Source organism: Emericellopsis atlantica, assembly GCF_019669845.1.
Source record: "Emericellopsis atlantica unplaced genomic scaffold F5Z01scaffold_5, whole genome shotgun sequence".
In the NCBI taxonomy this organism is placed as follows: Eukaryota; Fungi; Ascomycota; class Sordariomycetes; order Hypocreales; family Bionectriaceae; genus Emericellopsis; species Emericellopsis atlantica.
Genome location: NW_025764707.1, coordinates 486,570 through 513,750, shown reverse-complemented (window position 1 = coordinate 513,750; position 27,181 = coordinate 486,570). Strand labels below are relative to the sequence as shown.

Sequence of the window (27,181 nt, the reverse complement as noted above, 5' to 3'; positions counted from 1 at the left end):
GCAGCGCAAATCCCGGGGCAACGAAACAAACACCGTGACATGGATCGAGAACTGTGATCTCCGTCAAGAGGGCCACTACATATTACAAGAAGTCAGAGGCTCAGAAGAGAGGCAGACGACTACTCTGCACAGCCTTTGGTCCTATGCCTCAAATGGATTGATGCAACCACCTACCTGGCTATGTCAGCGAATGTCGCCAGCGGAGGCACCTCTGGCTGGGGTCTGGAGAAAAATTGGGTTCCTCGAATCCCGCCCCAAAGAGCCGACGTAGGATATAAATCGTGTGATGGTACGGATACACCGTAACATAGAGAGTCTAACAAAACGCACGCATCAGAGATTAGCATCTAGGTACCAAGTCTCATTTCGGTGCTTTTCACTCACCAACTCGTACCTTGAGTGAAGAGTCCATCTCTCTTCCATGCCACCAGTCCAAACGGAACAAAAGAGCGGGTCCTACCCACATGTAGCCTATGGGGAAGCGCACTGCCCTCTGCCCCTTGTGATGGCAATCAACCCCCTCCGATCCCTCCCTCCATCATACCATCTCCAACCTCTGTTCGCCGCCAAAACTTTAATTTTTTCTTCCAACCATCCCTTTCCTCGGCATCGCCGTCGTAGCGTGCTTGAGCCATCTTTTTTTTCACTCTTCCCGAACGAAATTTCATTTCTTAGTGTCCTTTGCCCCGTGTCTGTGCCTGATCGCCACATTGAGTGGCTGTAACACTCGTTGAACGCAAGGGGTTCGTTCTTGTTTACTGTATGACTTGGATCTCCCCGAATCTACACACGCATCTTCTGTGTCTTTGCTGCATTTCGAATCCTTATTCCGGTGCCCCTTTACGGCAACCTCAGCACGCATCCCTTCGCCTGAACGACGGCTCATTCTCCGATATTCTTGCTGGACGTCTATCCGGCAGAGCGTGAGCCAAGCCGACCCTTGTCCATCCAATTACGAACGAGTCGATTCGTAGATTGGCACAATGTCCAACAACCACCTCTCGCCGCGCGACCCAGCGCCCAGCGAATCCATTTTCGGCGCGATCCCTCACCGCGAGCCCCAGCCGACCTCGTCGTATCCATCCCATCCTCGTATGCGAAGCCTTAGCATGTCTCTGCCGTGGAAGCGACCCAAGACTCCCAGAATAACACTCGATGGCTTGCCGCAGCAAGTGGGCGACCTGGCTATCGACGATGAGACGAGCGAGATGAGGGGCGCGATGGGGCGTCCTCGTGGGCTCAGCCATGGCCACAACCCAGTACACAACCACGGCTTCAAGGGGATGATTCGTCGGGCGTCAACGTCTCTGCGCGGGATTGTCCATCGTCGACCATCCATCGCAGCAGCGGAAGGCGCGATCTGGGAAGAGAAGGAGCAGGTGCCAGGGCCCTCGAGACCAACAACCTCGCATCTGATCGGCCCGCGCTCGAAACATCAGCATGGCGTTCGTCCGGTCCGATCTTTCTACGGCCTCAACACCACGCACGAGTCATCTGCGAACGACGAGCGCCCAGTGTACACCTCGTACCACACTCGTCCAGGCATGGGCGCCGAGCCTCCCTTCATCCCTTATCACTCTGGCGCCGCGGCTAAGGCCTCTGCTGCCATGCACAACGAATATCTTGCCCGATCCGGAGGGCTCTACCACAGCCCGGGCTGGCTGATACCGTATACCAGCGAGGGTAACCACGACGACGAAAGTGGTGTCGGCATCGCTGCGACGATTCCCGAGGCGAAAGAGGCGTACATTGAGCGCGTGAATCCCGTCGCCCGTCTCCCTACCGAGTTGGCCATCCACATCTTTGCTCTGCTGGACGCGTCGACTTTGAGCAAGGCTTGCTTAGTGACATCCGAATGGAACGACTTGATCAAGAATCAACACATCTGGCGGGAGTCGTGCCTGCGCGAAACAACAGGCACATACGCCTTGGGCAGGCCGATAGCTATGAACGCTGGCCTGGGTCTTCCCAAGAACACTCCCGACAAGGACTGGCGCACGATCTACAAGGTCAGGATGGATCTGGAGAGGCATTGGAAGGAGGGCAAAGCCCGCCCAACGTACTTGACAGGGCACACGGACAGTATCTACTGCCACCAATTCGACGAGTAAGTGCACGCACGCCCATGAGACTTGGGAGTCTGGGTACTAACTACGCTTCGTAGGCACAAGATCATCACTGGGTCGCGCGACCGAACCATCCGTGTATGGGATGTCCAGACTCACGAATGTCGCTTTATCATTGGCGCCAGCGAGTTTGTGCAACAACAAGGGGTGCTTCTGGACCAAGATGGCGAGCCGACTCACTGCGCGACGGATTCCGATGGCAAGGTTTCGTCCATGTCCATGCCGCAGCGCCTCTCCTACGACATGCATCACAAGGCCTCGATTCTTTGTCTCCAATATGACGACAGGATGCTCGCGACCGGCTCGTCCGACTCCACTTGTATACTATACGACATCAAGGATAGCTTCCGCCCCTTTCGTCGTTTGCAGCACCATACTGCCGCCGTCCTCGATCTCGCCTTTGACGACAAGCACATTGTCACGTGCAGCAAAGACATCACCATCTGTGTCTGGGATCGAGAGACCGGTACGCTCCTCCGCCAGCTCCAGGGTCATACGGGACCTGTGAACGCTGTGCAGATGCGAGGGAACACGATTGTGTCTTGTTCGGGTGACTTTAAAGTCAAGCTGTGGAACATTGACACGGGCAAGAATATTCGCGAATTCGTTGGCCACACCAAGGGTCTCGCGTGCTCTCAGTTCTCCGAGGATGGACGGTACATTGCGTCCGCAGGCAACGACCAGAAGATTCGCATCTGGGATGCGAACACTGGCGAATGTCTCCGCGTGATGCGTGCCCACCACACGCTGGTCCGCAGTCTACACATCGATTCTGTCAGCGGGCGCCTCGTCAGTGGTAGTTATGATACGGACATCAAGGTCTGGGACATGGACTCGGGGCGGCAGCTCCTTGACTTCCCTCACTGGCACTCCAGCTGGGTACTGAGTGCCAAGAGCGACTATCGCCGCATCGTCAGCACAGGTCCCGATCCCAAGGTTCTGCTGATGGACTTTGGTGCGGGCATAGACGGCATCGATCTTTTGAACAGTGAAGGGCCAGAGACTCAAGGCGGGCAAGGCGGGCTCATTTGATCCGGGGGATCTTTTGCATGCAAGGCGCTTTTTCACCTATAGATTGACTTCTCACTGCGCCGGCAACTTTTGATTGAGCGAGCTTTTCGGTTTGGTTTATCTTTCTTGGCTTTCATCATTGCAGATAGACTGCGTTTACTTGGCGGACCAGCAGAGCTGGATTCTCCGTGGACGCCAATAGGACATACAATTGCCACCGCTGCCCAAATACTGTACCCCAAAACCACTGTAGGATGCCAGGGGAGCTTCAAGCCTACCAAGCTCCGACGGCCCAGAAGGGTAGGAGAGTAGGGTAGCATTCGATGGGGATGCGAACAAAGGGCCGACTTGGGCAGAGCTAGTCGGGGCCAAGATGCTGTTCTTGTTGTTAGGAAGGCTTTTGCTTTTACCGCCGCTAGAGTTCAACACGGCTTGAATGTGTTGCGCTAATGAACCGCGGCCGAGCCTAGGTACCAGTGAGCCTTTCAAGATGGTGTCGACTGTGCATGGTGAGAATGACCACATCGGCAGATGCAGCTGGTCAGGAGGACTGGGCCCTGTGGCACAAGGTGCGAGTGTGTGAATACGTACCAGTTTCCAGAACCTGTTCATTTGGTCACTCACTCCCTCAGACCGGCATTATTAATCATCAGCCATCTGGCCTTTGTTTGGACAATGCGACAGACAGCAAGACGAGATGGCGATCGGCCCGCTGCATCGGTAACTCGGATCACTTTCTTACCAAGGGGGAAGCTGCGAGTCAGCGACCTGGATTCTATGCCGAGAAAGGAAGAAAAGCCGGCAGAAGCGACTAATTAGGAGGAGTGCATGGTCGGCGTCGAAACTCGAAAAGTCGAAACTTGGAATAGTAGGAGGCATCTCGCCGATTCACGACTGCGGAGCAGCCCAGCTGCAGTTCAGGGTTGAAGATCCCCCGCATCGCGCATTAATGCCGCCGCCGCCGGTTGATGGTGGGCCACCCGCCCACTGGGCGATCTCTGAAGAGCGTGACCCTTTCCTTCAGTTTCAGCTTGGGGTGCCAAGCTGTGTCAACTCCTCGAGAGGATCGACCATGGGGAGAGAAAGGATCCTTGAGAGAGACCATGGGGTCGTGTGCGCGGGCTTGTCGTCGGCGCTTCTTAACTCCATGTTCCCTGTGCCTTGTCCGTTTGGCAGCCACTGGCCAGGCTACTGCAAGTGCCGTTTCGATGTCTCAACCATCGCCGCCACGAGATCTCTAGACTCTGCTACCCGTGACCCTACCCGCCGGGCGATGCAAGCAGGTCTTGTGGAATGTTGCTCAAACTCGTCAGCCCCGCCTGGCGCGTGCTAAAGAGGAGATCAAGGGAGTGGCCAGCCACCTGGCAAGTCCATCACGGCTTGTGTCATGCAGCAAGCCTATATGTACGTATAGTCCATACCGCAGGCGTTTGTTCCAGAAGCCGACTCGCGGTGAAGGCAGGCAGACCGCGACTGGCGATGCGCGGAAGATTGGATCTGGCCCTAGTCCATCCATGGCCATGTGCGCTGGTCAAGTGCGCGCGTCGGTCTACTAATCGGGATTAAGCTACGCCATGGTGCGGTATATGGGAGGTTGCTGCAAGGTACGCGACGAAGCTGTTTGGCGAACGATTGGACGGGGGGCGTCTCTATTGAAACAGCACTAGCCGCTCATAAAGGGGTGCCGACGCAGAGTCTCCACTCCCAACGACACCGCAGGGCTCTGCTCACTGCTCACGTCGTCCGTCCACGGGTCCAGTTCGGGTTGACTGAGATTTCCCGGTCCCTCATCGCGCGTCATGTCTTGCGTCCATGCATTCGCGCACTTGGCTGCGCTTCTGTCGTAGAAGTCGCACAGCAGCCAGGATCACCAGCAGCGTCTCCTCTGCCACCGCTTGGCGCTGCCTAGTAGTAGAAGGCGTTTGAGCACCATCGAAGGAGAAAGGAGTCCAACCTCCACTCTTGGCCAAGAGCGCCGGCGGCAACAGTTGAACGATCAGGGCCAAGCGGATTCATGCGAATTGGCGCTGCGCGTACTACATGGCATTCTAGGCGGATGAGTGGACGTGCGGGAGCCGCTCATCGCATTGTGTGTCGGGTCTGTTTGAAACGCCCTTTGCTGCGGCAGCCAATTGTTTCACACTGTTTGCCTCTGCAGGGCTGGCACTGAAGCTGCAAGCATGGCGCAAATGCCAGTAGACGCGACAGCGTCCGATTTTCAGCGCAAAAAAGTAAATGTGAGTCCTCGAGTGGCCTGGCGTTCCGAGTCAGTACGTATCCTATTTTAGGCGGGATGAAACCTGGCAAGGCAAGTGCCGTCGTATATCAACTGCCAATATCAGTGCCGCCTGCCACTCACTTGCTGCTCACCTGCTACTGCCTTTTGTCAAAGTCGACGCATCTTTCCTTCCTTCACTGTTGTGCCTTTTCGCTTCTCGCGATACCCCTTTGGAAGCTCGTTCTAGGCTTCATTTCACTTCTTTTCACTTCACTTCACTGCACTGCACTTCACGACCAACGATCCGCGATCCCTGGCTTTGACACCTTCGCTACGCTGCCGACCTCCCCTGCCTCGGCGGTCTTCATTCTTTTCGGGTTCTATTTCGATTGCCGGCGTGACTGGTTCCCGCCGAGTACTGGCACCAACAAAGCTAGTGGGTGCATTTCTTGATTCTTCTCCATCATCTCACATGCCATGCGCGTGCTCTCTGCGCGTGCAACGTTGTGTCCCCTCTCCGCAGCGCGTCTACTCATCACTAGCACTTGTTCATCTTATTGAGCGGCGCTGCGATCTTTCGGCCCTGGAGGGAGCAAGTGCTTGTTCCAGCTGATCCTCAATGCGACGCTGTAGAGATGACCTTGCGCGGATGCGCGGGCGCAGTAGCCCAAAGGAGAAGCTGCAGGGTTCCTCGGTCGACCCTCGCTCAAATCTTGCCGTCACTTGCCAGAGACGACTGGAGCCCCCATGGGGACGCGTTCTACGAACACACCCTCGGCTGCCAGTGATGGACAGCTGCTGCATCTGATGAGTTCTGTGTTCCTGCGCGTGACGCCTGGCAGCATATGTTCATGCACCGTTCGGACATCATCTGGCGTCACGTCGCTCAACGACTGGCGACTGGACCGACCCCCTATGCTTGTTCACCACCGTCTCCCCAGAACTCCTATTCACTGTCGGTTGTTCTATTAAAGACCACTCAACCTCCTCTCACTCTTCTCTTTCCATCATTGTTCTCAACCGCATCATTCACTCACTGTTCTGCTTCGAAGAACAAGGAGACGGTCTGCATTCCCTCGTCCTCTCCTTTTTATTTCTTACATATCCCTTGCCGTGTACTTTTGGAAACATCAACAACTTCAGCACTTACAGTGGCCTGACCTTTTCAGCATCAACGTTATACTCAAATTCCCTGGTGGAAAACTTATACCTGGCTCTACATCATGATGGGCCTTTCGACCTTTCTCAGCGCTTCGCTGCTGGCCCTGCGTCTCTTCAGTCTCGAGGCCGCAGCGAGCCCTGCGCCGTCTCCGCAAGCCCAGGATGGCTCCGACAGCAGCGTTGCTGCTTCCGACTGGTGGTTCGCCAACATTGAGCGCACTGGCGCCGTTCCCTTTGGCTCAGCTGGCGCGGACTACCCCGTCTTCCGCAACGTCAAGGACTACGGTGCTCTTGGTGACGGCACGACCGATGACACCGTGGCTATCAACGCTGCCATCACTGACGGCGGCAACCGTTGTGGCCTTGGCTGCGACTCTAGCACCACCACACCCGCCCTTGTTTACTTCCCTCCCGGAACCTATGTTGTCTCGAGCCCCATTGTCCAATATTACTACACCCACATGATCGGCGATCTCCAGGATATTCCGACCATCAAGTCGACCCCCGATTTTGCTGGCATGGCCGTCATTGACGCGAACCCATACAGTGATCAAGGCACCAACTGGTTCACCAACCAGAATAACTTTTTCCGTCAGATTCGCAACTTCAAGATCGATATCACTGCGCAGCCCATGACTACTGGCACTGGTATCCACTGGCAAGTCGCTCAAGCGACTTCGCTTCAGAACATTGAATTCTTCATGGTCGAGGACTCAAGCGAGGCGAATGTGCAGCAGGGTATCTTCATGGAGAACGGTTCCGGTGGCTTCATGACCGACCTGATCTTCCACGGCGGTAACTATGGTGCCTTCTTCGGCAGCCAGCAATTCACTGCCCGCAACCTCGAGTTCAACAACTGCAAGACCGCCATCTACCAGATCTGGAACTGGATCTGGAACTACCATGGCCTCGTGGTCAAGAACTGTGGTGTCGGAATCGACCTTACATCCGGCGGCAACTCTCAAACTGTTGGCTCTGTCATTGTCCAGGACGCGACCTTTTCCGATACGCCTGTTGGCATCTCTACCCTCTACGACCCAGGCCAGACCGGCACCAATGGCACCCTGGTCATCGACAACGTCGACTTCTCCTCCAACGTCCCCGCTGCAGTGAAGAATGGTGGAACCGGGGCCACCATCCTCGAGGGAAACCAGGTGGTCGAGTCGTGGATCCAGGGCCGCGCCTACACTGGTTCCCAAGGCGAGGCTGTTCAGGGACCCAAGCCTGGACCTAGCAAGCCTGCCGCCCTTCTTGACGACTCTGGCAAGATGTTCACTCGCAGCAAGCCCCAATACCTCGACGTCCCTGCTTCCAAGTTTGTATCTGTCAAGGCTGCCGGCGCGGTTGGCGACGGTCAGAACGACGATACCGCTGCGATCCAGAAGACCCTTGACAACCTCGCCGAGGACGAGATCGCCTTCTTCCCTCATGGTGCATACATCATCACCGACACTGTCCGCGTCCCTGCCAACATCAAGATCGTCGGTGAGATTTGGCCCATGCTGATGGCTGGTGGCAATACCAACTTCCAGGACCAGGCCAACCCCAAGCCCATGCTTCAGGTCGGCCAGCCCGGCGATGTCGGCAACGTTGAGATTTCCGATTTTATGATTGAGACCAAGGGGCCCCAGCCTGGTGCTATACTCATGGAGTGGAACGTCGAGGGCGCCTCCAAGGGCTCCGCTGGCTTGTGGGATGTCCACTTCCGCGTCGGCGGTTCAGCTGGCACTGACCTCCAGTCGGACAAGTGCTCCAAGACGCCCGAGCAAACGACCCCCGCCAACCCGGAGTGCATTGGCGCGTTCATGCTCATGCATGTGACCAAGTCCTCCAGCATCTACATGGAGAACACGTGGTTGTGGGTGTCTGACCACGAGCTCGACCGCAGTGACTTCAACCAGATCAACATCTACAACGGCCGCGGTATCCTGATCGAGTCGACCAAGGGCGCATGGCTGTGGGGAACTGCATCCGAGCACAACGTTCTGTACAACTACCATTTGCAGGGCGCTCAGAATGTGTACATGACCGTCATCCAGACTGAGACTGCCTACTTCCAGGGCAACCCCGACGCGACCGTCCCCTTTGATACCAACCCTGACTTCTACGACCCCGACTGGGCGCACTGCGACAGCGACCGCTGCCGCAAGACGTGGGGCCTGCGCGTGGTCGACTCGAAGGACATTCTCTTCTACGGTGGAGGCATGTACAGCTTCTTTGAGAACTACACTCAAGAATGTCTCGACACGGAGGATTGCCAGGAGAACATGGTCGACATTGTGAACTCGGACATCAAGATGTACGGTGTCAGCACCAAGGCTAGTGTCAACATCATCTCTTCCAATGGCGAGGGTCTCATGACGCACCTGCCCGACAATGAGAGCATGTTCTGCGCTACCCTGGCGTTCTTCGAGATGTCTGGGTCGACATGAATAGCACACCCTTTCCAAGCGAATAGGGACGGCACATGAGCCCAAGCGCTCACTGGCTGTTGGGAGGGGAAACGACTGCCACTGTGACGGCGAAATAGCAGTACAGGATTCACCAGTACTGGTATACAGAACATCGACACAGTAGCAGAATTGTACATACTTATGCGAAAGCGAAATATACATATGGAGTTCAACTCTGCCTCTCTCACTCATCGTTCCGTGACTTGAGATGCCCTTCGACAGCCGTCAGCCTGTCGTGAGGTAGTGATTTCCCTCCCTAGACTAATGAGGCTAGGACAGCAAACACATTTCCGTCTCAGCGGCATGGACTCTGACCAAGTGCAAAAGCTCAAAAATTGGATGCAGCAAATCCTGATGCTTGCATGACTGTCGGTACAAGTAAGCCAGTTCGCGAACAGAATGTGGTGACTCCTCCCCCTATTCCAAGGGCCGTGCGAGTGGTTTGTAGTCGATGTCAAGCATCGATCATCACCGTGTCGTCAATTGCGCGGGAAGAATCCGTACTCGGGCGTGAGTGGCGCAGGGGTAATCAAGAAGGCCAGCGCTAATAAAGTAGTACCTATCTTTGGGCATATGTCATTATGCCGTCGACGGGCATGCAATTGCATGCACACGCACTTGATCAGCGATCCAGTGATTGAGTGGGTACAAAGTTCATAACTTGCATGCTTGCTTCACCGAGATAGCCTTGGCCCAAGCCAGAGCTTATTCAGAAAATTGAACAAGAGGCCTCTGAAAATTGCTGAGCTGAAGTATCCGGAAAATTCCCTTGGGGACTCGTCCATGACGGACTGCAGCATTGAAGCAGTGGCCGCACCGGGAAGAGCCAAGACTCGGTACGTACCTTTCTTTATGTACTGTTGGCATATCCAGTCCCATATTAACGCGAACGACAGGCGACATCTCCTGGACGGCCCCTTGAAGTTTTGCCGACCCCCCTTCATCGTGATTCTGATCGATCTTCACTCTTCTCTCGCTTCTTGCCCCAACGCCGGGATGTTGGTCGAGCTCAGCCGTGCCGCGTACACGGTATTGATCTTCAGCGCGAGCTACTCCATGTGTCGAATCAGGCCCGTCATCGTGATTTGCTCGTCCTAGGAAGGCCTCAACATCTGGAACGGCAAATTGATAGAAACCCGTCACAGGTGAATGTGCGATTCCAAGTAGTCGGGGATGCACGCACTTTCATCATCTCTGCCGACACAGCTTCCATAACGTAGCGGCACACAGTGTGTTTCAAATAGGCTCGCCCTGCCCGTCGAAATTCAAGAGTCGACACGACAGCCAAGGCCCCGTTTCTCCTCTCGAGAGCCATGGGTAAGAATAAGTCGTCGTACAGTGCCTGTCGCTTTTGTCGACAAAAGCGAGCTCGGGTGAGTTCTTTCCTATGACACGGACAGACATCGCCCATATGCCCAGCCGGGGGCTTTCCAGTGTCGAGAATGCTGGCTTCGCACACACTTGCGCTCACACCATCGCCTCGCTTCCGCATTAACACACCCAGTGCAACGGCTTGCAACCATGCCAACGCTGCGAACAAAGTCAACGAGATTGTGTATACGACGAGAGACCTGGAGAGACCAAGGAGAAGTTGCGAAGCGAACGAAGAGTTCTCCAGGAGCGAGTGCATGCAGCCGATACGGTGTTCCAAGCTGTCGCGCAGGGTTTGGATCGAGACTTTGCCCTCAGAAGCCTCCAGCAACATGTTCCAGTAGAGGAGGTCGCCGCCAAACTCGAAGAGAGGCTCCGTCGCAATGAGCATGAAAACAGCTTGTTGACCGACACAACGCACACGGAGGACAATAGACGCAACTCAAGAATGACCTCCCAAACGCTGCCCACCGTGAATGCGTCCCCTTGGACCATGGGAGCGTCTTTTGATGTGCAACGCCAGGAACATCTGTGGTCCCAGGTACAATCTGGGATCAACAGCACGCCCACCAGCATCCCCAGCATTGAGGCATCGCAGAGCCAGGGAGATTATAGCAGTACCCTTGCATCTCCATTCTCCGTGCAGTCGATGTTGACTGGGTCTCCCAACAGCTCTCAGTCTCCCACAAGTGGCCGACAACCTGAGCAACCAAAAGCAGAAACCGCAGGATACGCGAAGGCGGAGGAACGCGAAAATAACTTCGCAAACTTTGGCCTAATGACGATGCCAGCACCCCAGGTTCGCGAGTTGGTCGACACATTCTTTGAAAGGCAGTATATCCCATTCCCTCTGGTGCAACGGAACCTCTTCATGCGCGACTTTTGTGAACAGGGGCAAACGTACTGTTCGCCGGCTTTGGTCCGTGCGATGTGCTGCTTAGTATGTCGCAACCGTAGTGGGATGACAATGAGTGAACATACAGACGAAGTATTGAGAGACCTCTTCTTCACCGAGGCGTCTCGCTCTGTCAATGTGGACACCTTGTCGCATTGTTCTCTTCCAGATGCACAAGCCCTTGCGCTGCTGGCGCTGTACGAGTTGGAACGAGGCAGTCTGGATTCCGCTTGCCACCGCAGCAATCAAGCAGTCCATCACTTGTACGCCGCCCATGTTGCAATGGGACCAGGGGCCAGTAACGAAAATGCGGTGCTGAGTGCCGTCCGGAGGGACGTCCTCTATGCCGCCATCTCACTCGCACGGTATGTCGTATTTTTCAGGCGTCGTTGCTTTTACTAATCTTGCCCCCAGGATGATTCGACTCGCTATTTCGCATGTAAAAGACGCGGCCAGTTACTGTGTCAAGCGTCAATGGTCCATCGGCATGGACATGATCAACTCGATTGGGTTCCACGTTAATGCCCAAATTGAGCAGCGTGAGTCAGCCCTGTTTCGGTCGCAAGTTCGTCTTCTACCAAACGTGAGATTGACGTCGATGTAGTGCTCAGCTGGACAGAGCCCCGGCCATTTGAATTCTCGTCCGCGTCGTTGAGCATAGGACCGGCATTGAGCCAGCTCACGAGCTGGGTGTACTGCTTTTCGGTGCGAGCCCAGATATTCGTCGATGACGTGCTTCCCGAATCGCTTCTGGATACATATTCCGCGTGTCTAGCCTGGTACGCATCCAAGCTGCAGGCCATCAAGGTCCCAGAAGGCGGCTCAGGGCCTTTCGATCAGTGAGCACCTTGCCTGCTACCCGGAGAAGCTCCACTAACCCAGACGCAGTATGTATTATCACTTCTGTGTACTGGCACTGTTCCGGCCGTTTTGCCATCTGCAATGCGTCACGATGCCCGTGTCTCCGCGACAGGTCTGCCAGGAGTCAGCCGAGGCGGTCCTTGCCATGGGGAAGGCGTGCAAGGATGCCAAGGTCGAGAAATTCGATCTGCCATGTTTCGCGCCATTCTTTCTGCATGGGGCAGGTCTGATAGAAATAGATATTGTCGAGGGTGGGGCTAGAGACGAAGGGGTAGATATGTCGACGATAACGCTGCCGTCGCAGAGCGACCCCTGGCTGTGGCTGGGAGATGCCGTCGAACCTTGGTCCTTGGGCAACAAGGCGTTGAAACAGCTCACGGAACTGTCTGGCCGTTTCGAAGCTGCGCGGAAGTCGCAAGCGGCCTTGAGAGCAGCTTTGCAGGATAGGAGTGGGTTGGTAGAAGACGCGGTGAGGTGACGTGGTCGTTCGGCAAGCGGTTCTGGCTCGGTGACTTGGCTTGGTGCTGTAAAAGCGCAGAAATCGTAAATGAACTGAAGTGTAGCCGGATGTTAGTATCTCGATATGTGATGTTGGAGGAAAGAGGTAGAAGTCTGTGATGATGATGACTGGGTACTACCTAAGGTATGGGTAAACCAAGGCAATCCTCTTGTTTATCCGTAGGTACCTTAAGGTAGGAAAGAAACGCTCACAGGGGCAGGAAGGTGCCACTTAATTACCTGGTCATCTGCAAAGGGTGGAGAAGACACACTCTGATAACCAAGGAAAGAGCCTTTCTCGATACTAATTATCTGACAAGTAAGACAGGTTTGACTGGAAGATGACGGAATTATAACCAACAGGCCGGAGAACAGGAACACTGGTTGACTGACTGACCGATCAGTCCCGCGCTGAGAATCACGCGAGTCCTTCCTTCAGGCAAGGGATTTGCGCGGTGGCGGCATGATACCTACTTAAGTAGTAGATGACTAGGCCGACTGTGTGAGGGTACCCCCAACCACTGGCGCGCGATGTCCGGATCTCGATCAATAAAGTACTTTTTATATCACTCCCCCAGTCTTCTGGGTCCCAATAGTTTCCAGGATAAATATTCGCCACACAGGCTGGTACGTGGAGAGGTCCCTGACCTTGTCACAGACTCACAGTCGTTGCATGTGTTACACACGTTGATTTTGACGTGACCAGACCGACTTACGTGTGGACTGTCAGCACTCGGCAGTTAATTAGTTCGGAATTCAATGACTCTTCTTATCCCTTGCTGACAGACTTAATAGGGCGCCTAGGTAACTACCCGATAGGCTACCAGTATGTTGTGACTGTGGCCCCCTGGCCCCTTCGGCCAGAGTGGAAAGGGGTTGACGCACTAATTACTAGTACACGGCAAAACGCCACGTAACTCACAGCAACGATGAGTAGGAAATACAACATGAATTCAATGGACTGACAAATGTACAGTGATTTTTAAATAAAGGCCGCTCGTGGTAATGCTCATAATGTCCCAACCCTCTCTCCCTTTCTCTTATACACAGTTGCCGTGCAAATACGCTAGACTAGAGCCAACCGATATCATTGTGTGTAGTTTTGTAATGTTGCGCCGGACCGTGTATCAATCATGCCGTGAGTTATTGCTGTCACCCATTAGGTTCATGTGCATGATCGCGTCCTGCTCCCACGAGTGTCGGGAAGCGGTGTCGTCCCCTCCCCAGAAATCCATGCCTTCGCGCCCGTCTACACCAGGCAATCGGATCTGTGGTGGTACGTGGCCATCCCCAGATCTCGATTGCGGCTTCGGTCCGACCGTTGGTGGCGGGCCATGCTCATCGTAGCGCCGGGATTCTGTGTGGTTGTCTTCACGACCGCCGTGTGGCCGTTGTTGCGGCCCTTGCGAGCCGCCGTCAGCAAAGAAGCCCTCGAAATCCCGAGACGGCTGCAGGCTCGTTGGTGTCTTGTCGGCGTCGTCTGGCAGCATGCCCATGGGGTGTGGCGCCTGGGGCATGTCGGCAATCCTGTCCATCTGCTGCTCAAACTCCTCTTGCTCCATGATCCGCGGAGCTTGCTCCACTTGACGTAGGCTTGACGCACCGGCAGCGCCTCCAGAGCTGCGGGCACTCATGGTCGAGTGTCGCTGCGTTGCACCCGCTGCATCCTCGCCCATGGCAGAGGGGTCCACGTCACGGATGGCAAACTGAGCCAACGTCCGCATCTTGCGCGACACCCAGTTGCCCAGAAGCTTGCCACGCTGCTTCTCGCCGAGACGCGATCGGTAGAACTCACCCTTGCTGACAAAGGCAACAATGTCCACGATTATCTGGTGTTCGCTGAGAATGGCGTTGACGATGACGGGCACCAGCGAAGCCAGATACGACCGTCGCGACACTTCCACCAAGACAACGACGAGTCCGCCGGCCTGGAATACGGCACTGTTCTTTTGTTAGCGATATTTCCGCCCCAGTCAGTTCACCGTAGACTTACCATCCACCCGGGACGATCTGGCGGTGGCAACGCTCTACAGAATATTCAATGTCCAACGGGAAGTGGCTGAGACCGTTGATCTCAAAGGTTTCGCCAATGCTACCAATGACAAAGAGAACCTGCATGTCGACGAGCGCACCGCCAGGACCAATTGGCCGACTGATGTTATGCAGGAAACCAAGGTCACCTGTGCGGATATACTGCGCGTTGGGATTGCCATCCACCGTCCGACCGTCGAATCGCTCTGCGTCAAACGCGTCCTTCGACCCATAGAACGACTTGACGCAAGCTTCAGAGTCCACCCAGATCTCTCCATACTCACCCTCGTGACAATGCTCCCTGCTCTCCGGGTTCACAATCGCAATCTGCGTGGAAACCGGGACCATGCCCGAGTCCTGGATGAGAAGGGCATTCGGGTCCGATTCAGGGTCCACGGGCATAATCAGTCCCCGGCGGAGCGCCTTCATATCCAGCCAAAGCTCAATGGGCTCGATACACATGTACGACCGGGACGCCACCATCGGGTTCAGGACATGGGAGTAGATGGTGTTGATAGCGGTCCTGTCCAGCCCGGCGGCGGCAAAGTGTAGTCGGACCTTTTGGAACACATCGACGCGTGGACGACCGTCGGCGGTGATCATCAAGTTCTTGAGCTCGTGCAGGGTGAAGCCCTTGGCCTGCATCGTGGCCATGGCGTGATCCAGCATCTGTGGCGTCGCATATGTGTCCTTGATCTTATAGCGCGACAATGTGACAAAGAGCGACATTGGGTTCTGCGCAAACTCGACAGGCGACAGGAGGTAGGTGGGCGTACCAATGTAAATACCCATGAGACATGAGTGTATGAAGCCCAGTCCAGTAGTACTCCGGACACATCCCAGCACGGGACGGGAGCTCGTCATCTGACAGGTTTCCTTCTGCACCTTGCACATTCCCATGATTGTGTCATGACCAAGCTGCACGGCAATGCGGCGTTGGTCTGGTGTCCAGTACGTCCAGACGATGACGGGGTATCCTGGACGAATCCATGCTGGATCGATAGTGAACCCCAGATCGCGGAGACCGCTGCTCTGCTTTGGCGGCTTCGTGGTATTGTACGTGGGCGGGATATTGATCTTGAGCACTTGTGCTGACTGCTTGATGTGGTTGGCGACTGGCTTGCTTCTAAGAAGATGGTCGACGTCCTGGTTGACAAGAACAGCCTTGATCTTGTAATCCGAGATGATGTGCAGGTACGCTGGGACGTCCTCGTTCAACCTATTTTGATCCAGCGGTGCCATGGGGATGATAACCGCTCCAAGGTTGATGCACGCATGTACAGCAAAGACGAAATCTTCCGAGTGGGTGTACATGAGGACCAAATGGTCTCCTGGTCGGACCTTGACCTTGTTTTTGAGATACATGGCCACCGAGGCCACTCTGATGTCGAACTTTTTCCAATTCAGCCCTTTACCCTCGCGACCGCGGCCATCGATCGTGCAGTAGGATAGTTCCTCGGGCTGGCGAGCCACTCGCCACTGGATCAGATCGGTGATGCAGGAGAAGTTATTGAGGGGCGTGGACGTGCGATCATCAATGACAACCTCGCGGCGGTCGATACCCGAGTATTGCTTGTCGGCTGGGTGCAGAACGGCGGCACGAGAATCGGAGGCCAGTTGCGACCAGATGCCTCCGATAGGGTCAACACCCACTGGCAAGTTAAGCACAGCGTGTTCGACGCCGAACTTTGTGTGCACGCAGGGCAGGTTGCCCAGGTCGAACTCACGACGGCACAGCATGTTGCCAATCTCCCGACGTCCGTTTTTGATGACCCGGGGGAGCGAGTTGGGCGCTGTGATGAGCACGCAGTACAGTCGAAGGTGGTGCTCTTGCATGAGCACTTCCATGCAGCGCTCGGCAATGGAGTCTAGCATAGCCGTGTCGATCTGCCTGGGAGGCCCTCCTGATGTGGCTGGCGCCGTTGAGGCCGCGGACGTCTCGACCACGACCACGGGAAGATGCTCATCGTTGACAAAGACATCGAATGCGGAGCAATCAAAAATCTTGGACACCTTCTTCACGATACTGACTACAATGTGCTGTACGAAGAAGTGCCTGTACTCGGCAACCTCGTGTCCGTGCTCGGTCCACTCGACCTTTTGTCGGATGCGGTCTTCGTACAAGCCAAGGATGAAGATCTTGCCTTGAATCACGGTGCCGAGAAGACCAGTTCGCAGGAACTCTGGTTCGACGGGCGTTGGCGTTGGCTCCCCGGGTTCAAACTTGTAGGGTCTCGCATGGAAAATGGCCTCAGTGTTCTTAGGCTGTGCCCAGAAACCACCGGAGAGGGATGGTGAGTCCACCCAGATTTCACCCACAGAATGCGCGGAGGCCAGGAGGCCAGTTTCGGGGTCCACGACTGCCAGGGTCGCGTCTGGAATCGGATAGCCGAAAGCACCCACGCGAACAGCACCGGGATCGTTCTCGGCCTTCTTCCTTGCCTCTTCCCCAACAGCCAGGACAACAACCTCGTTGGTCTTGAGAGCCTCGCGATCAAGCAGTACCTCATTGACCTCCGTATTCGATCGTTGCTCGGTCTTCTTTGTTGTGTTGCCAACCAGAAGACTGCCGAACCCGGTAGACGGCGCGGCCGTGTCTTCTCGCTTCTCGTCGTCGACTTCCTCCACGCCAGAGTCCTCCTCGGACCCCAGCTCGAGGTTCAATGGCACTCCCATGCGCTGCTCGCCACCTAGCCAGTCTCGCATGCTGATAATCATACCACCGTGCTCGGGCAAGCAGAGCATTGGCGCCACGGCATCCCTGGCTCTGGCGTTCCTGAGTGGACGCAGCCACCGGTCGGCCAGCACTTCGTGGAACTCGCTATCCACAGTCAATGTGTCAATCAGACACAGTTTTATAGCTTGGAAATTCGGCTCCACCCCCTTTTTGAAGTTCCTCGTCGTCATGGGGTCTTGCAGGTAGTTGTAGACCGCACGCTTCAACCCCGGATAGTCGGCAACCAGCACAGTCGCTCGGTACTTTGTGATCAGGTATGCGTAGAGACCAGGCGAGTCTACCGCCTTGTTGTCGAACCAGACATGAGTGTGGCCACCGTAAATGTTCAGGAGGACGCCGAGGATCATGCCAATGCCCTGTCGGGGATCCAGGTACGAAAGCATACGCTCACTTCCACCTCCGCCGCCTATCAATTTGCCGTTCTTATCTCGCAACGATGGGTTGAAGGTGTCGCCCTGTCCGTTTCGAGGGATCGTAGAGACCATGGCGCTGAGGCAGGCCATCTGATGCATGATAGTCCTGTGACTGAGCACAACGCCACGTAGATCGCCCGTAGGAGCTCTAGAAAACTCAATGTACGCCAGGTCCGGGACCGTCAAGGGAGGTACCTCATCCTTTCGTTTGGGGTGATAACTGCCAAATTCGTTCGTTTTCCACCACTCGACACCTTTGGGCCACGTGAGTTTCTGGGTGGTGATATCGCGCTGAAAGGCCTTGAGGTTGTTATCCGTCGTGAGAGCCAGGTGCGCTTGCGTCGATGTCAGAATGTAGTTGAGTCGCTGGTAGTCTTGCAGATCGTTTATGGGCACCGCTACGACGCCAGCAATAAAACAGCCCATGAGTGCAATGGCAAAATCAATAATCTCGCTGTCCCGGTACACGAGAGCGACGCGATCACCTCGGTATAGCGAGCTCTTGTCTCTGATGACTTGCGCGACCTTTTCCGCGCGCGACGCGAGCTTATCCCAAGTGATGGATGCAGTCTCTTTTCCTTTGCTGTCCAAGACCCAATATGCCGGAACCTTGGGGGTTGTTCTGGCCCTGTGGCGGAGGATGGCCGCCATGTTGTCAAACTTTGACATGGGCGTATTGGGATCATGAGGGTCGTGAATCGCAAACGGTACCTCGCGAGGTTCGAGAGGGAGCTGGTATTCAAGGGCCTCTGGCCCGGGCAGATCGTTGGCTGTAAGCATTGGAGGCGCCATGGCGGCCGTAGGCGAGAATGGGTCGTTCAAGGAGTACCGCTGCTGGCCGCCATACTCGCCGTGGTCGGTCGACTGATTCTGATCATAGTGCTGCTGACCTGCAAAGTCGGAAAAGAATCCCTGCGAGTCGAGCAATGTGCCGGTTCGCCCATCGTATTGTTGTGCTGCTTGATAGTCTTGTGGCGGGTAATCATGGTATGCGCCATGTTGTTCCGGGTTGAAAGCATAGTCGCCTGAGACCATGGTACCACTTCTTGAGTGCGCATCGGTGGCGCCCGCGCCAGCCGTCAGGAATAGAGAGTCTCGCTGCGAGATTCCGGGTCGGTCGTTGATCGGGCCGGCTCCTGGGCGCAGGAGGGCTGGAGTCGCTGATGGCGATGTATGAAATGCAGGACTTGCGCCGCCGTAGGAGGACTCGGGTCGGTATACTGGAGAGCCCTGCTCGGAATCCAGCTGACTAGCGCCCATGGAAGCCCGGGCCGCCGCTCTGTGACCATCGGATGGCTGATACGCCGAGGCATCGGGGTCGTGAAGTCGCAGGCCACCTCGGGGTGGTTGCGGTTGTTCGGGCTGTTGCTGATGCGGGGCGAAGTTGTATTGCGACAGGAGCTGTGCTCGTCGTTTCTGGTACCTGGGGGCTAGTCAGTGTGTGAAAAGAAGACTGTCTGCTCAGATTTTCGACTGCTGACCCCTTTTCTGTGATGTCTCCTTCCTGGAACGAGATTGGTTAGCCATTGCAGTGCCGAGGGCAGAGACAGAGGTGGGATGGGTGAATAGGCGCCAGACATACCTCGAGGTCTCGCTGAAGCTCGTCGAGCCTGGCTTGCAGCTCGGGATCCATTTCAGCCATGGCGTACAAAGTCCTCGAGTGCAATTGCGAGGCACGGCCTTTGGGTGGTCAAAACAGCAAAGCACGTGCTGAAGCGAGCGGCAGCACAATGAACAGCGGGTGGTGATGGATGGACGGGTGTTGGATGGGACTGGAGGCGGACGTCGGGAACTGGGTCCACCGACGTACTACATTCGGTTTAGTGGCACCTGACATCAAGTACCGATACGAGGACTGGAGCTGTCGACTTGGGCTGGCCAGATGCTCATCCAAGAGCCTCAGTCCAATATAGGTAATTTTTATATGCTTGCTAGGCAATTTCGAGCAAGCAATAGAACGATTCCAAACTTAGATTCTCGATTCCCCGAGCTCTGAACCTCCGTCCCATTCACAGCTCACCTTGACAGTGACATTGGCCAACAGGCGAATTTTCTAGTGGCGCAGGGACGAACAGTGGGGTCTTTTCTCCCAGTGTGACGTATTTCTCCAGGCCTGGCTGGACTAGCTTCAGGGATCTCCTGTCTTCACTCCTCAACTCCCAACGGCTTTCCTGCGCAAGCTTCATTTCGGTGACGTTCGCTGTGTGCTGTTGGCGACAGGGCCATTGCAATCACAGTGGAAAGCAAGTCGCCAGCGGACAGCAGTCCACGCCCAACCTGTCAACATGTTTGCCCGCTCGAGTCGTTCGTTTGCTCTGCTGCTCGCCAGAGAACACAAAGCCTGCCTTTGTCCAGCGTTCTCACAAGACTCGACCGACTGTCGCTCTCCAATCAGAAGAGAAGACTGAACTACACTCTCTTTGTCTCTTCATCTTTCTTCACCCCACTCCTTCTCATTGCTTCGAGCTGAGACAAGACCTCGAGCTTGTTTCATACTGAGTGAAACCGTGAGACCAGTACTGACATGCCTCACAAGCAGACAATGACATGAACAATGACCGCGACTGTCGAAGTGCCCCGAAGGCGTAGGTGCGGCCTCAGCCTACCAGACCTTCAAAACGAAGCCCCGAGGCCTATTGTCCCTGTCTATGACTTTCTCTTGTGAAAGTGTTCTGTAATTGTTCGACAGCTTCAAGGTCCAGGAGACAAGGGCCATGTCGTCGAACTCTTGTCACTTGCTCCTTTCAAGGCCCAATGCGACTTGTCCGTCTCCTTGTTCCTCGTGAGTTCGAAGATGAGGCTCTTGTACGTGGGCGTTCCGCCACAGACGAATACATATATCAAGGCTCTGCGAACAGAAAGTTCTCGGTATGAAGTCTTAGAACGACTCATACATCAGACAACTCATCGCAACGACTTGCCCACCCAGCAGTCCAAACACAGCGTAAGAAAATGAATGCACAGTATTCTGGCACAGACATGCAGGGGGTTGGTGAGGCGTCGTGGAACGGCACCATGAACCCCCGGGATATGTATGGTGGCGACTGCAGTACGACTATCGACGGCTTCAGCAACTCGGCCGATCTCAGCAGTGATTACGCGCCCCCGGATCTTCCCAAAGACCCTTATTGTTACCCAAATGACTCTTGGCCTATCCCTAATCTCGACCTCGGTACTTGGAACGCTCCTCAGCTCACGGATGCGACCAAGCCCATGACTCTTGCTCAGCCGGCCCCCCAGGCAGCATGGAAAACGAACGGGCGTTGTCTAACAAGAAGCAAACCGACAGATATGACCTTGAGTCTACCCCAACAAGGGCTCGAAAACGATTACAGATTAGCAGCGACCACCAAGGCTTTCACGGTCTACAAGAACAGCCCAAGAACATCTGCTGACTGCAGTTCCAAGGCGACCGCTCTCCCGGCTGTGTATGACGAGGAGCGCCAGATGTACTACGTCCGCATAGACAACAACTTGCAGTCGTCACCGCGCAAGGGTGACATTGCGTGGATCTCGAGCCTTTCGGCACATTCGACCGCAACAAAAGCGCGTGTCGAGGAGCAGGCCGGCCCCGCCAGGAGGAGTCGCAAGAGACGCTTCAGTCAATCCGCCTCAGGCGAAGACGAAGACGATAAAACGAAGGAGTGTATTGATTATAGCCGCAACGCCAAGAAGAAGCGCCTGTCAGCCGCAGACCCCGCGCGTGTCTATGGAAAGTACCAGGGGCCCCCGCCTCCGTGGACGATTGCCCAGGAGAACGGCGAGACCTGCAAGATTGAGTACAACAAGGAAGGACGAATCATGCCAGGGACATATCTGAGCGCCAACCAGATCAAGGGCTACATTGAGCAGAATCCGCGCAAGGACATCACCATGTGGTTGCAGAATTTCCCTGCCCAATGTAAGCAACGCACCCTGGGCGATGTGCAATGTCTGTGGCGCGAGTGCCCCAGCAGAAACCAGAAGATTCGCCAGGGATGGCATCAGATTGCGTTTGACGAGTATCCTCAGGAGACGACGAGTGGTGAGCGAGATCCCTTTAGGGTGGCTGCGCACATGCATCTCTGGTGCTTTGAGCAGTGCTTTGACCCACTTCCCTTGTTCGAAGCCCAAGTCCTCAAGCCCGATGCTCGCGTGCTTGAAAAGGAGGGGCGCCAGCCATTCTCAATCACCCGCGACTACAAGATGATTGTGCAGGAGGCCATCGAGCCATGGCGCAAGACACATGCCGCTGACGGGCCAACTTCCCTCCCTCGGGCTCACGAGCAGACATTGGCTTACCAGCTTGTGCAATACCATCTGGAGAACCAAATCACGGCGCGCTCGGAGCTCAGGGAGGCCCGCAACCTTAAGAAGCAAGACAAGGGCGCGCCCGCTCGGACCATTGAGACGCACAAGGGGAGTTTGATCGTGTACTGCGAAAAGGAGCTGTCTCCCTCGCGCAACGCCCAGAACCCATACCCAAGGACCGGCGATGATGCCCTGCAGACCTTCCCACAAGAGTGGCTCGCGGATCCTCGAGGGCTGATCAACTATCACACGGATGAGTTCAATCTTGAGTATACTGACTATGAAGCGGATGCTGCAATTATGGCGGATGACCCCACAAAGCTCTTCGAGCTAGGCGCCTGGCCCGAGACGGACGCCAACACGACGGACGCCAACATTCATCCTTCGCTGCGTGATGACGGTGACAGTTTTTGGGATCAAGGCCAAGTGGCCCTGCCTCCTGTCAGCCTTGAGCCGGCTCCTGATGGGTACGCGCCGGCTCCTCCTATGTATGAGCCGCTTACTGAATTGTGTCCGCCGCCTCTAGGCCTGGACGATGGTAGCGCGGCGCTTGCTGCCGACGGTTTGAGCGTGGAAGAACAAGTCGCAACGTTCCTGGCAGGTGCAACTTATGGAGAACTTGGGTTCGCTGCATAAGTAGTCTGGCAGGCACGGCCCTTATGAGCGAGTGCTCGTGTGAAGGGGCCCGAAACTGTCCGGTTTGTACTATATGTATTCTCTGAAGCTGTGTGCAGGTTACAAATAGATTCACGGTAAAGAATTGGAATATGATACTCGCTATTCGTCGTTACATGTCGGGTCTCCTTGGCACTACTCTCAGTGATTTGCAATTCTGGAGCAAGAAAGAACATCCCGAGTCACGTTATGTTTGTCGTCGTATGATTGTGTCGCCCTACCTTTTGGATGTACGGAGTAACTAGTTGGGCGCAGGTTCCGCAAACCCTGCAGGACTCGACGGCATCGCCGAAAGGGAGGGTGGAGCTCGGGTCCGTCACGTCTCCGCGCGCGCATAAGAAAGAGAGATCCCTGATTAGTCCTCAAAGAACGGTCGTGGACAAAGACAAGTTATAATTATTCTCATGTGAACCAGCGCCAACTAGCGATTGAGCACCTGTTGTTCAATGTTTCGCATAAGTAGGCGCCTATGTCCGCCATTTCAAGCATAAGCACTTACTACCATTGGTTTCTCAAGCGTTCCCACTAGTCACAGTGAATCGCCGCAACTTGCATGCAAGCCTTGCTACTCTACTTGAACACACATCTTCCTCCATTCCATTCGCTGGCGAGGTCACACAGGCCAAACAATTCTCTGCTTGCTTGCATCAACGCCTGCGCCGACAGAAAGTCACGTGGCACCTGTACCGTCACAGCAGCGGGCTGCACCTGCCAGAGACCAGACCAGACGGCCGACGGTCGGTCACTTCTTCCCTCGCCCAGCCGGCAGGCAGGCGCGTCATTCCTTCGAGGCTTCAAGTTGCTGCCTTGCTGTTTGGGCTAATTCAGTCGCTCCCTCGTCCCCAATTTCAATTCTCTCAATTGTAGCCTTTCGTTCTTTGCTCCCTTTGGCGCAGAGAACAGTCAACTCGGGGACTCGGCGCGGCTAGGCGCATATTGACGAGCATCAACACCGGGGCTTGGCAACATCGCTCCCCGTACTCCGTACACGACAACACGCATCAAAATGCTAGCAGATGCGAATGCAAAGGACTCGGCTCTGCAGGTCATTGTTCTGGTGAGTTTGGTCCGTTGTGTTTTATTTCCATCCTTTCCGGCGGCCTTCAAGGCAAGGTGGGCTACCTGTTCTGTTCGAAGCACAATGTGACAGGTCACGCATTTTGATATCCTCGACCGAGCTCATCGTACCACGTGCGGGCTACCTGGCTTCAAGCCTCGAAAATGCTCTTACCAGGACTGCGTACTATGACTGCACGCAGTCATGTATACAATGCCCTTTACTTGCTTGAAGATGAGCCTCCCTCACAACAGGGACTAACAGTGATCAGGGTTCCAGTGGTGGACCTATTGAGTCAAATACGACATCCTTCCTCGTTCGCTCCGTATCGCAAGACTGGCGCAAGGGTTCGGTCATTGGCGTCGACGCAGGCGTGCACCTTTCCGTCATCATTCGCATTCTAAGGGAGACCTTGCCTTCACCACTGCCATCACAACCGTACACCGTCACAAAGGGTCCCTTTGCCGGTCTCTCGCTGCCTCACAAGACGCCCGAAGCCAACGCGGCATACATTACAAGCTCACTCGTGGAGGCCTATCTCATCACCCACCCCCATCTCGACCACATTGCCGGTTTTGTTGTGAACACGGCTGGGCCCCCAGGCGTGCGACCCAAGAAGCTCGCTGGACTGCCCAGCACCATCAATGCTTTCAAAAACCACATCTTCAACAACGTCATCTGGCCGAACCTAAGCGACGAAAGCAACGGGGCCGGACTGGTCACGTACTTGCGACTGGTGGAAGGTGGATCGCCCGCGTTAGGGGATGGCGAAGGCAGGGGGTACTCTGAAATCTGCGATGGTCTGCTCGTCAAGATTTGGGGCGTGAGTCACGGGCATTGCATAGAGAAGCACAGTCACCGTGGTTCGGTGTCGAGTGCCTCGGGTCACGAAACCACGACTTTCGCGACACCGCGGAGAGAAACGCGCGGCTCGCATTCGACACAGAGACGGCAAAGCCTGCTCAGTCACTCAAGCTTGAGCGGTGGCTCCCCTGGTGTCGAATCTGAGCAGTACTGCGTGTATGACTCCAGCGCATACTTCATTCAAGACGAGGCGCGACGGCGAGAGGTCCTGATATTTGGCGATGTCGAGCCGGACAGCATCTCTCTGTCGCCGAGGAATCTGCATATATGGCAGGAAGCTGCACCTAGGATCGTGTCGGGAAGCCTGGCGGCGGTCTTTATTGAGTGCAGCTTTGACGACAGCCGAAGCAATGACCGCCTCTTTGGCCATCTTAAGCCCGTCTTCGTGATGGAGGAGCTCCGGGTGCTGGCTGCTGAGGTCGCGGCGGCGCGAAGAACGCAACACATCCAGCAAGAGCCAAATAAGAAGCGCAAACGTATCGGCCACGAAGGACCCGTGTCACGGCTTGTGCCCAGAAATGCTTCGGGCGGCGAGTCAACTTCGCCAAAGTCTTTGAGGGAGCTTGCAGGCGACAATGGGCAGCAGGCTGTGCGGAGCAGCAGCAGGAAGCGAAGGTTGGTAAACGGCGAGCAGCCGGAGCTCGTGCATCCACTTGCGGCGCAAGAAAACATGATGTGTCCGCCCTATCCCGTCCATGAGTCGATAAGGCAGTTAGCGGGGCTCAAGGTCGTCATCATCCACGTGAAGGAGAAGATGACAGACGAGCCTGACGTCGGTGAAACGATACTTGAAGAGCTGCTGGCACACGAGAAGGAGACGCAACTGGGTTGCGAGTTCCACATTGCGACATCGGGTCAGAGCTTCTATTTCTGAAGTAGTTGATGATGTGTGTCAGCCTTTATGTTGGAGTTTTTGGCGCGAATCGGTATGTGGACGCGGGTCCTTGGGTAAGGTCTGGTTTTCTATATGATCTTCCGTCTCTCTATGCTATATATATCCTTCTGGTTATGATTGAAGCACGCTCTGAATCGATTGATCGGTTTACTTGCTTTCCGTCTTCTTGAGCTTGTCGTAGCCTTCTTGGCCGCCGAGGTTCTTCTCCCAATCCGGCCGAGGAAGCTCAAAAGCCTGCGTCGTACGGCCATACGTGATACCCCCGAGGCGACTGATGGGACGTAGTACCTGTTTGATCTGTCAGTTTCTCTCCGCATGCCAAAGGAGACTGGGGAGTGACGTACATCTGGGTCAATGAGGTTCCTCTCCTCGTTGATGGCGTCTTCCCGCACCCAGAACCTGGTGCCCTCGAAGATGCCTACCGTGCCGCTCTTCTTGCCCTCCGTCTTGCGGCTGTCATACTCCTTCACAAAGTCCAACTTGGCCTCAATGCTGAACACAGCCTCCTTGACACGTGCACACTTGACATTCTCGCAGTCGTACACGGGTGTCAGGCCACTCACGTCCCACTCGGAAGCACCGTAGGGCGCGTTGATGCTGGTGGCGTTGGCAGCCTCGACAAAGGGCTCGGAGATGATGTTGACGACGCACTCCTCTGTCTCGAGGATGTTCTTGAGCGTGTCCTTGGCATTGCCGATGCCCGAGGCGAAGCCGACGACGAAGAGCGGGGGGTCATGGTTGACAAAGTTGAAGTAGCTAAAGGGGGCCAGATTTGTCGTCTTGCCGTCTTTGCTCCTCGTGCTGACAAACGCAATGGGCCGAGGCACAATGGCAGAGATGAGCAGCTTGTAGTTGAAGGGACCCGGGCGGTCCTCCGCTTGGGGATCAATGGCAATGTGCTTCTTTTGCTTATCCTCCTCGGTGAGCAGCTGGTTCGCGCCGGCGCCGTACGACCAGTCTGGCTGCGGTGTCTTGGTGTAGTGGAAGGATGTGTTGACCTCCCACTCGGCTCGTGAAGATTCCACGCTCTTGAAGTCGGGATGGGGGTTGCGGTTGATCTTGTCGGACATGGTGAAGGACCTTGCGTGATTTCTGGAAAGAGGGTTTGTGCGCAACGCAAATGCTAGTGAGCGAGAGAAGTGAGTGAGTGTTGTGAGTCTGTACATGAGTGGTTTTGTAAGTCTAGGAGGTATGGTCGATGATGACACCAAGATAGTGGGGAGCGTTGCGGGTAGTTGATGCCGGGAGAACTACTAGTCTTGGGGGGCAATGACGAAATGACTTGGCAGTGTAATACATGACCATGCGGCTACTATGCACAGTAGGGCGGAGCTATCAGGAGTCGAAAGCAAGACATTATTGGATCTTGTCCAAGTATCCGGCCGAAACTTCTTCATATTCACCACGTCCAGTCATGTATATGGTACAGGGTACGCAGACAGCAGTGACCAAATACGGCTGGCAGCCCCTCCATTAGTGGCACGTCACGGTATGACCGTATGAGACTAGATAGGCGGACCCACTAAAACTTTCCAGCATCAATTTGACCCGCGACAGCTTCTCTCCATCTTCATGTCTCCACGCTGGGAGCTTCCATTCTTCTCGTCCCTCGCTCATGGCATCAT

At 55.3% G+C, this 27,181-nt stretch overlaps 8 protein-coding genes across 8 annotated transcripts; 5 read left to right on the top strand and 3 right to left on the bottom strand.

Moving 5' to 3' along the window:
- Nucleotides 1-531: 531 nt before the first annotated feature.
- F5Z01DRAFT_454286 (WD40-repeat-containing domain protein) lies at nt 532-3,226 on the top strand. Its single transcript, XM_046259850.1, has 2 exons — nt 532-2,107; nt 2,165-3,226. The coding sequence occupies exons 1-2, from the start codon at nt 984-986 to the stop codon at nt 3,156-3,158; spliced, it is 2,118 nt and encodes a 705-aa protein (XP_046121049.1). The 5' UTR covers nt 532-983; the 3' UTR covers nt 3,159-3,226.
- Nucleotides 3,227-4,837: 1,611 nt separating this feature from the next.
- F5Z01DRAFT_647787 (beta-1,3-glucanase) lies at nt 4,838-9,126 on the top strand. The gene is made up of 2 exons (XM_046263006.1): nt 4,838-5,374; nt 6,525-9,126. Exons 1-2 carry the CDS (start codon nt 5,318-5,320, stop codon nt 8,946-8,948), a joined length of 2,481 nt encoding a protein of 826 aa, XP_046121048.1. The 5' UTR covers nt 4,838-5,317; the 3' UTR covers nt 8,949-9,126.
- A 641-nt stretch (nt 9,127-9,767) lies between these two features.
- F5Z01DRAFT_454109 (uncharacterized protein) lies at nt 9,768-10,873 on the bottom strand. The gene is made up of 2 exons (XM_046259846.1): nt 10,153-10,873; nt 9,768-10,063 (listed from the first exon to the last, which is right to left on the bottom strand). Exons 1-2 carry the CDS (start codon nt 10,729-10,731, stop codon nt 10,019-10,021), a joined length of 624 nt encoding a protein of 207 aa, XP_046121047.1. The 5' UTR covers nt 10,732-10,873; the 3' UTR covers nt 9,768-10,018.
- Nucleotides 10,874-11,382: 509 nt separating this feature from the next.
- F5Z01DRAFT_454133 (uncharacterized protein) lies at nt 11,383-12,813 on the top strand. Its single transcript, XM_046259847.1, has 3 exons — nt 11,383-11,774; nt 11,840-12,074; nt 12,124-12,813. The coding sequence occupies exons 1-3, from the start codon at nt 11,579-11,581 to the stop codon at nt 12,572-12,574; spliced, it is 882 nt and encodes a 293-aa protein (XP_046121046.1). The 5' UTR covers nt 11,383-11,578; the 3' UTR covers nt 12,575-12,813.
- A 908-nt stretch (nt 12,814-13,721) lies between these two features.
- On the bottom strand, nt 13,722-19,417 carry F5Z01DRAFT_671568 (acyl CoA ligase-like protein; the record flags this gene model as incomplete). Its single annotated transcript, XM_046264717.1, has 4 exons — nt 13,722-14,535; nt 14,588-19,198; nt 19,257-19,279; nt 19,358-19,417. The coding sequence occupies 4 exons, from the start codon at nt 19,415-19,417 to the stop codon at nt 13,722-13,724; spliced, it is 5,508 nt and encodes a 1,835-aa protein (XP_046121045.1).
- Nucleotides 19,418-20,790: 1,373 nt separating this feature from the next.
- Nucleotides 20,791-22,701, top strand: F5Z01DRAFT_671567 (uncharacterized protein; the record flags this gene model as incomplete). Its single annotated transcript, XM_046264716.1, has 1 exon — nt 20,791-22,701. The coding sequence occupies one exon, from the start codon at nt 20,791-20,793 to the stop codon at nt 22,699-22,701; it is 1,911 nt and encodes a 636-aa protein (XP_046121044.1).
- A 954-nt stretch (nt 22,702-23,655) lies between these two features.
- On the top strand, nt 23,656-25,580 carry F5Z01DRAFT_453515 (cAMP phosphodiesterases class-II-domain-containing protein). The gene is made up of 2 exons (XM_046259845.1): nt 23,656-23,797; nt 24,069-25,580. The coding sequence occupies exons 1-2, from the start codon at nt 23,747-23,749 to the stop codon at nt 25,533-25,535; spliced, it is 1,518 nt and encodes a 505-aa protein (XP_046121043.1). The 5' UTR covers nt 23,656-23,746; the 3' UTR covers nt 25,536-25,580.
- Nucleotides 25,581-25,703: 123 nt separating this feature from the next.
- F5Z01DRAFT_633889 (uncharacterized protein) lies at nt 25,704-26,626 on the bottom strand (the record flags this gene model as incomplete). The annotated part of the gene is made up of 2 exons (XM_046261998.1): nt 25,704-25,844; nt 25,901-26,626. The coding sequence occupies 2 exons, from the start codon at nt 26,624-26,626 to the stop codon at nt 25,704-25,706; spliced, it is 867 nt and encodes a 288-aa protein (XP_046121042.1).
- Nucleotides 26,627-27,181: the final 555 nt, after the last annotated feature.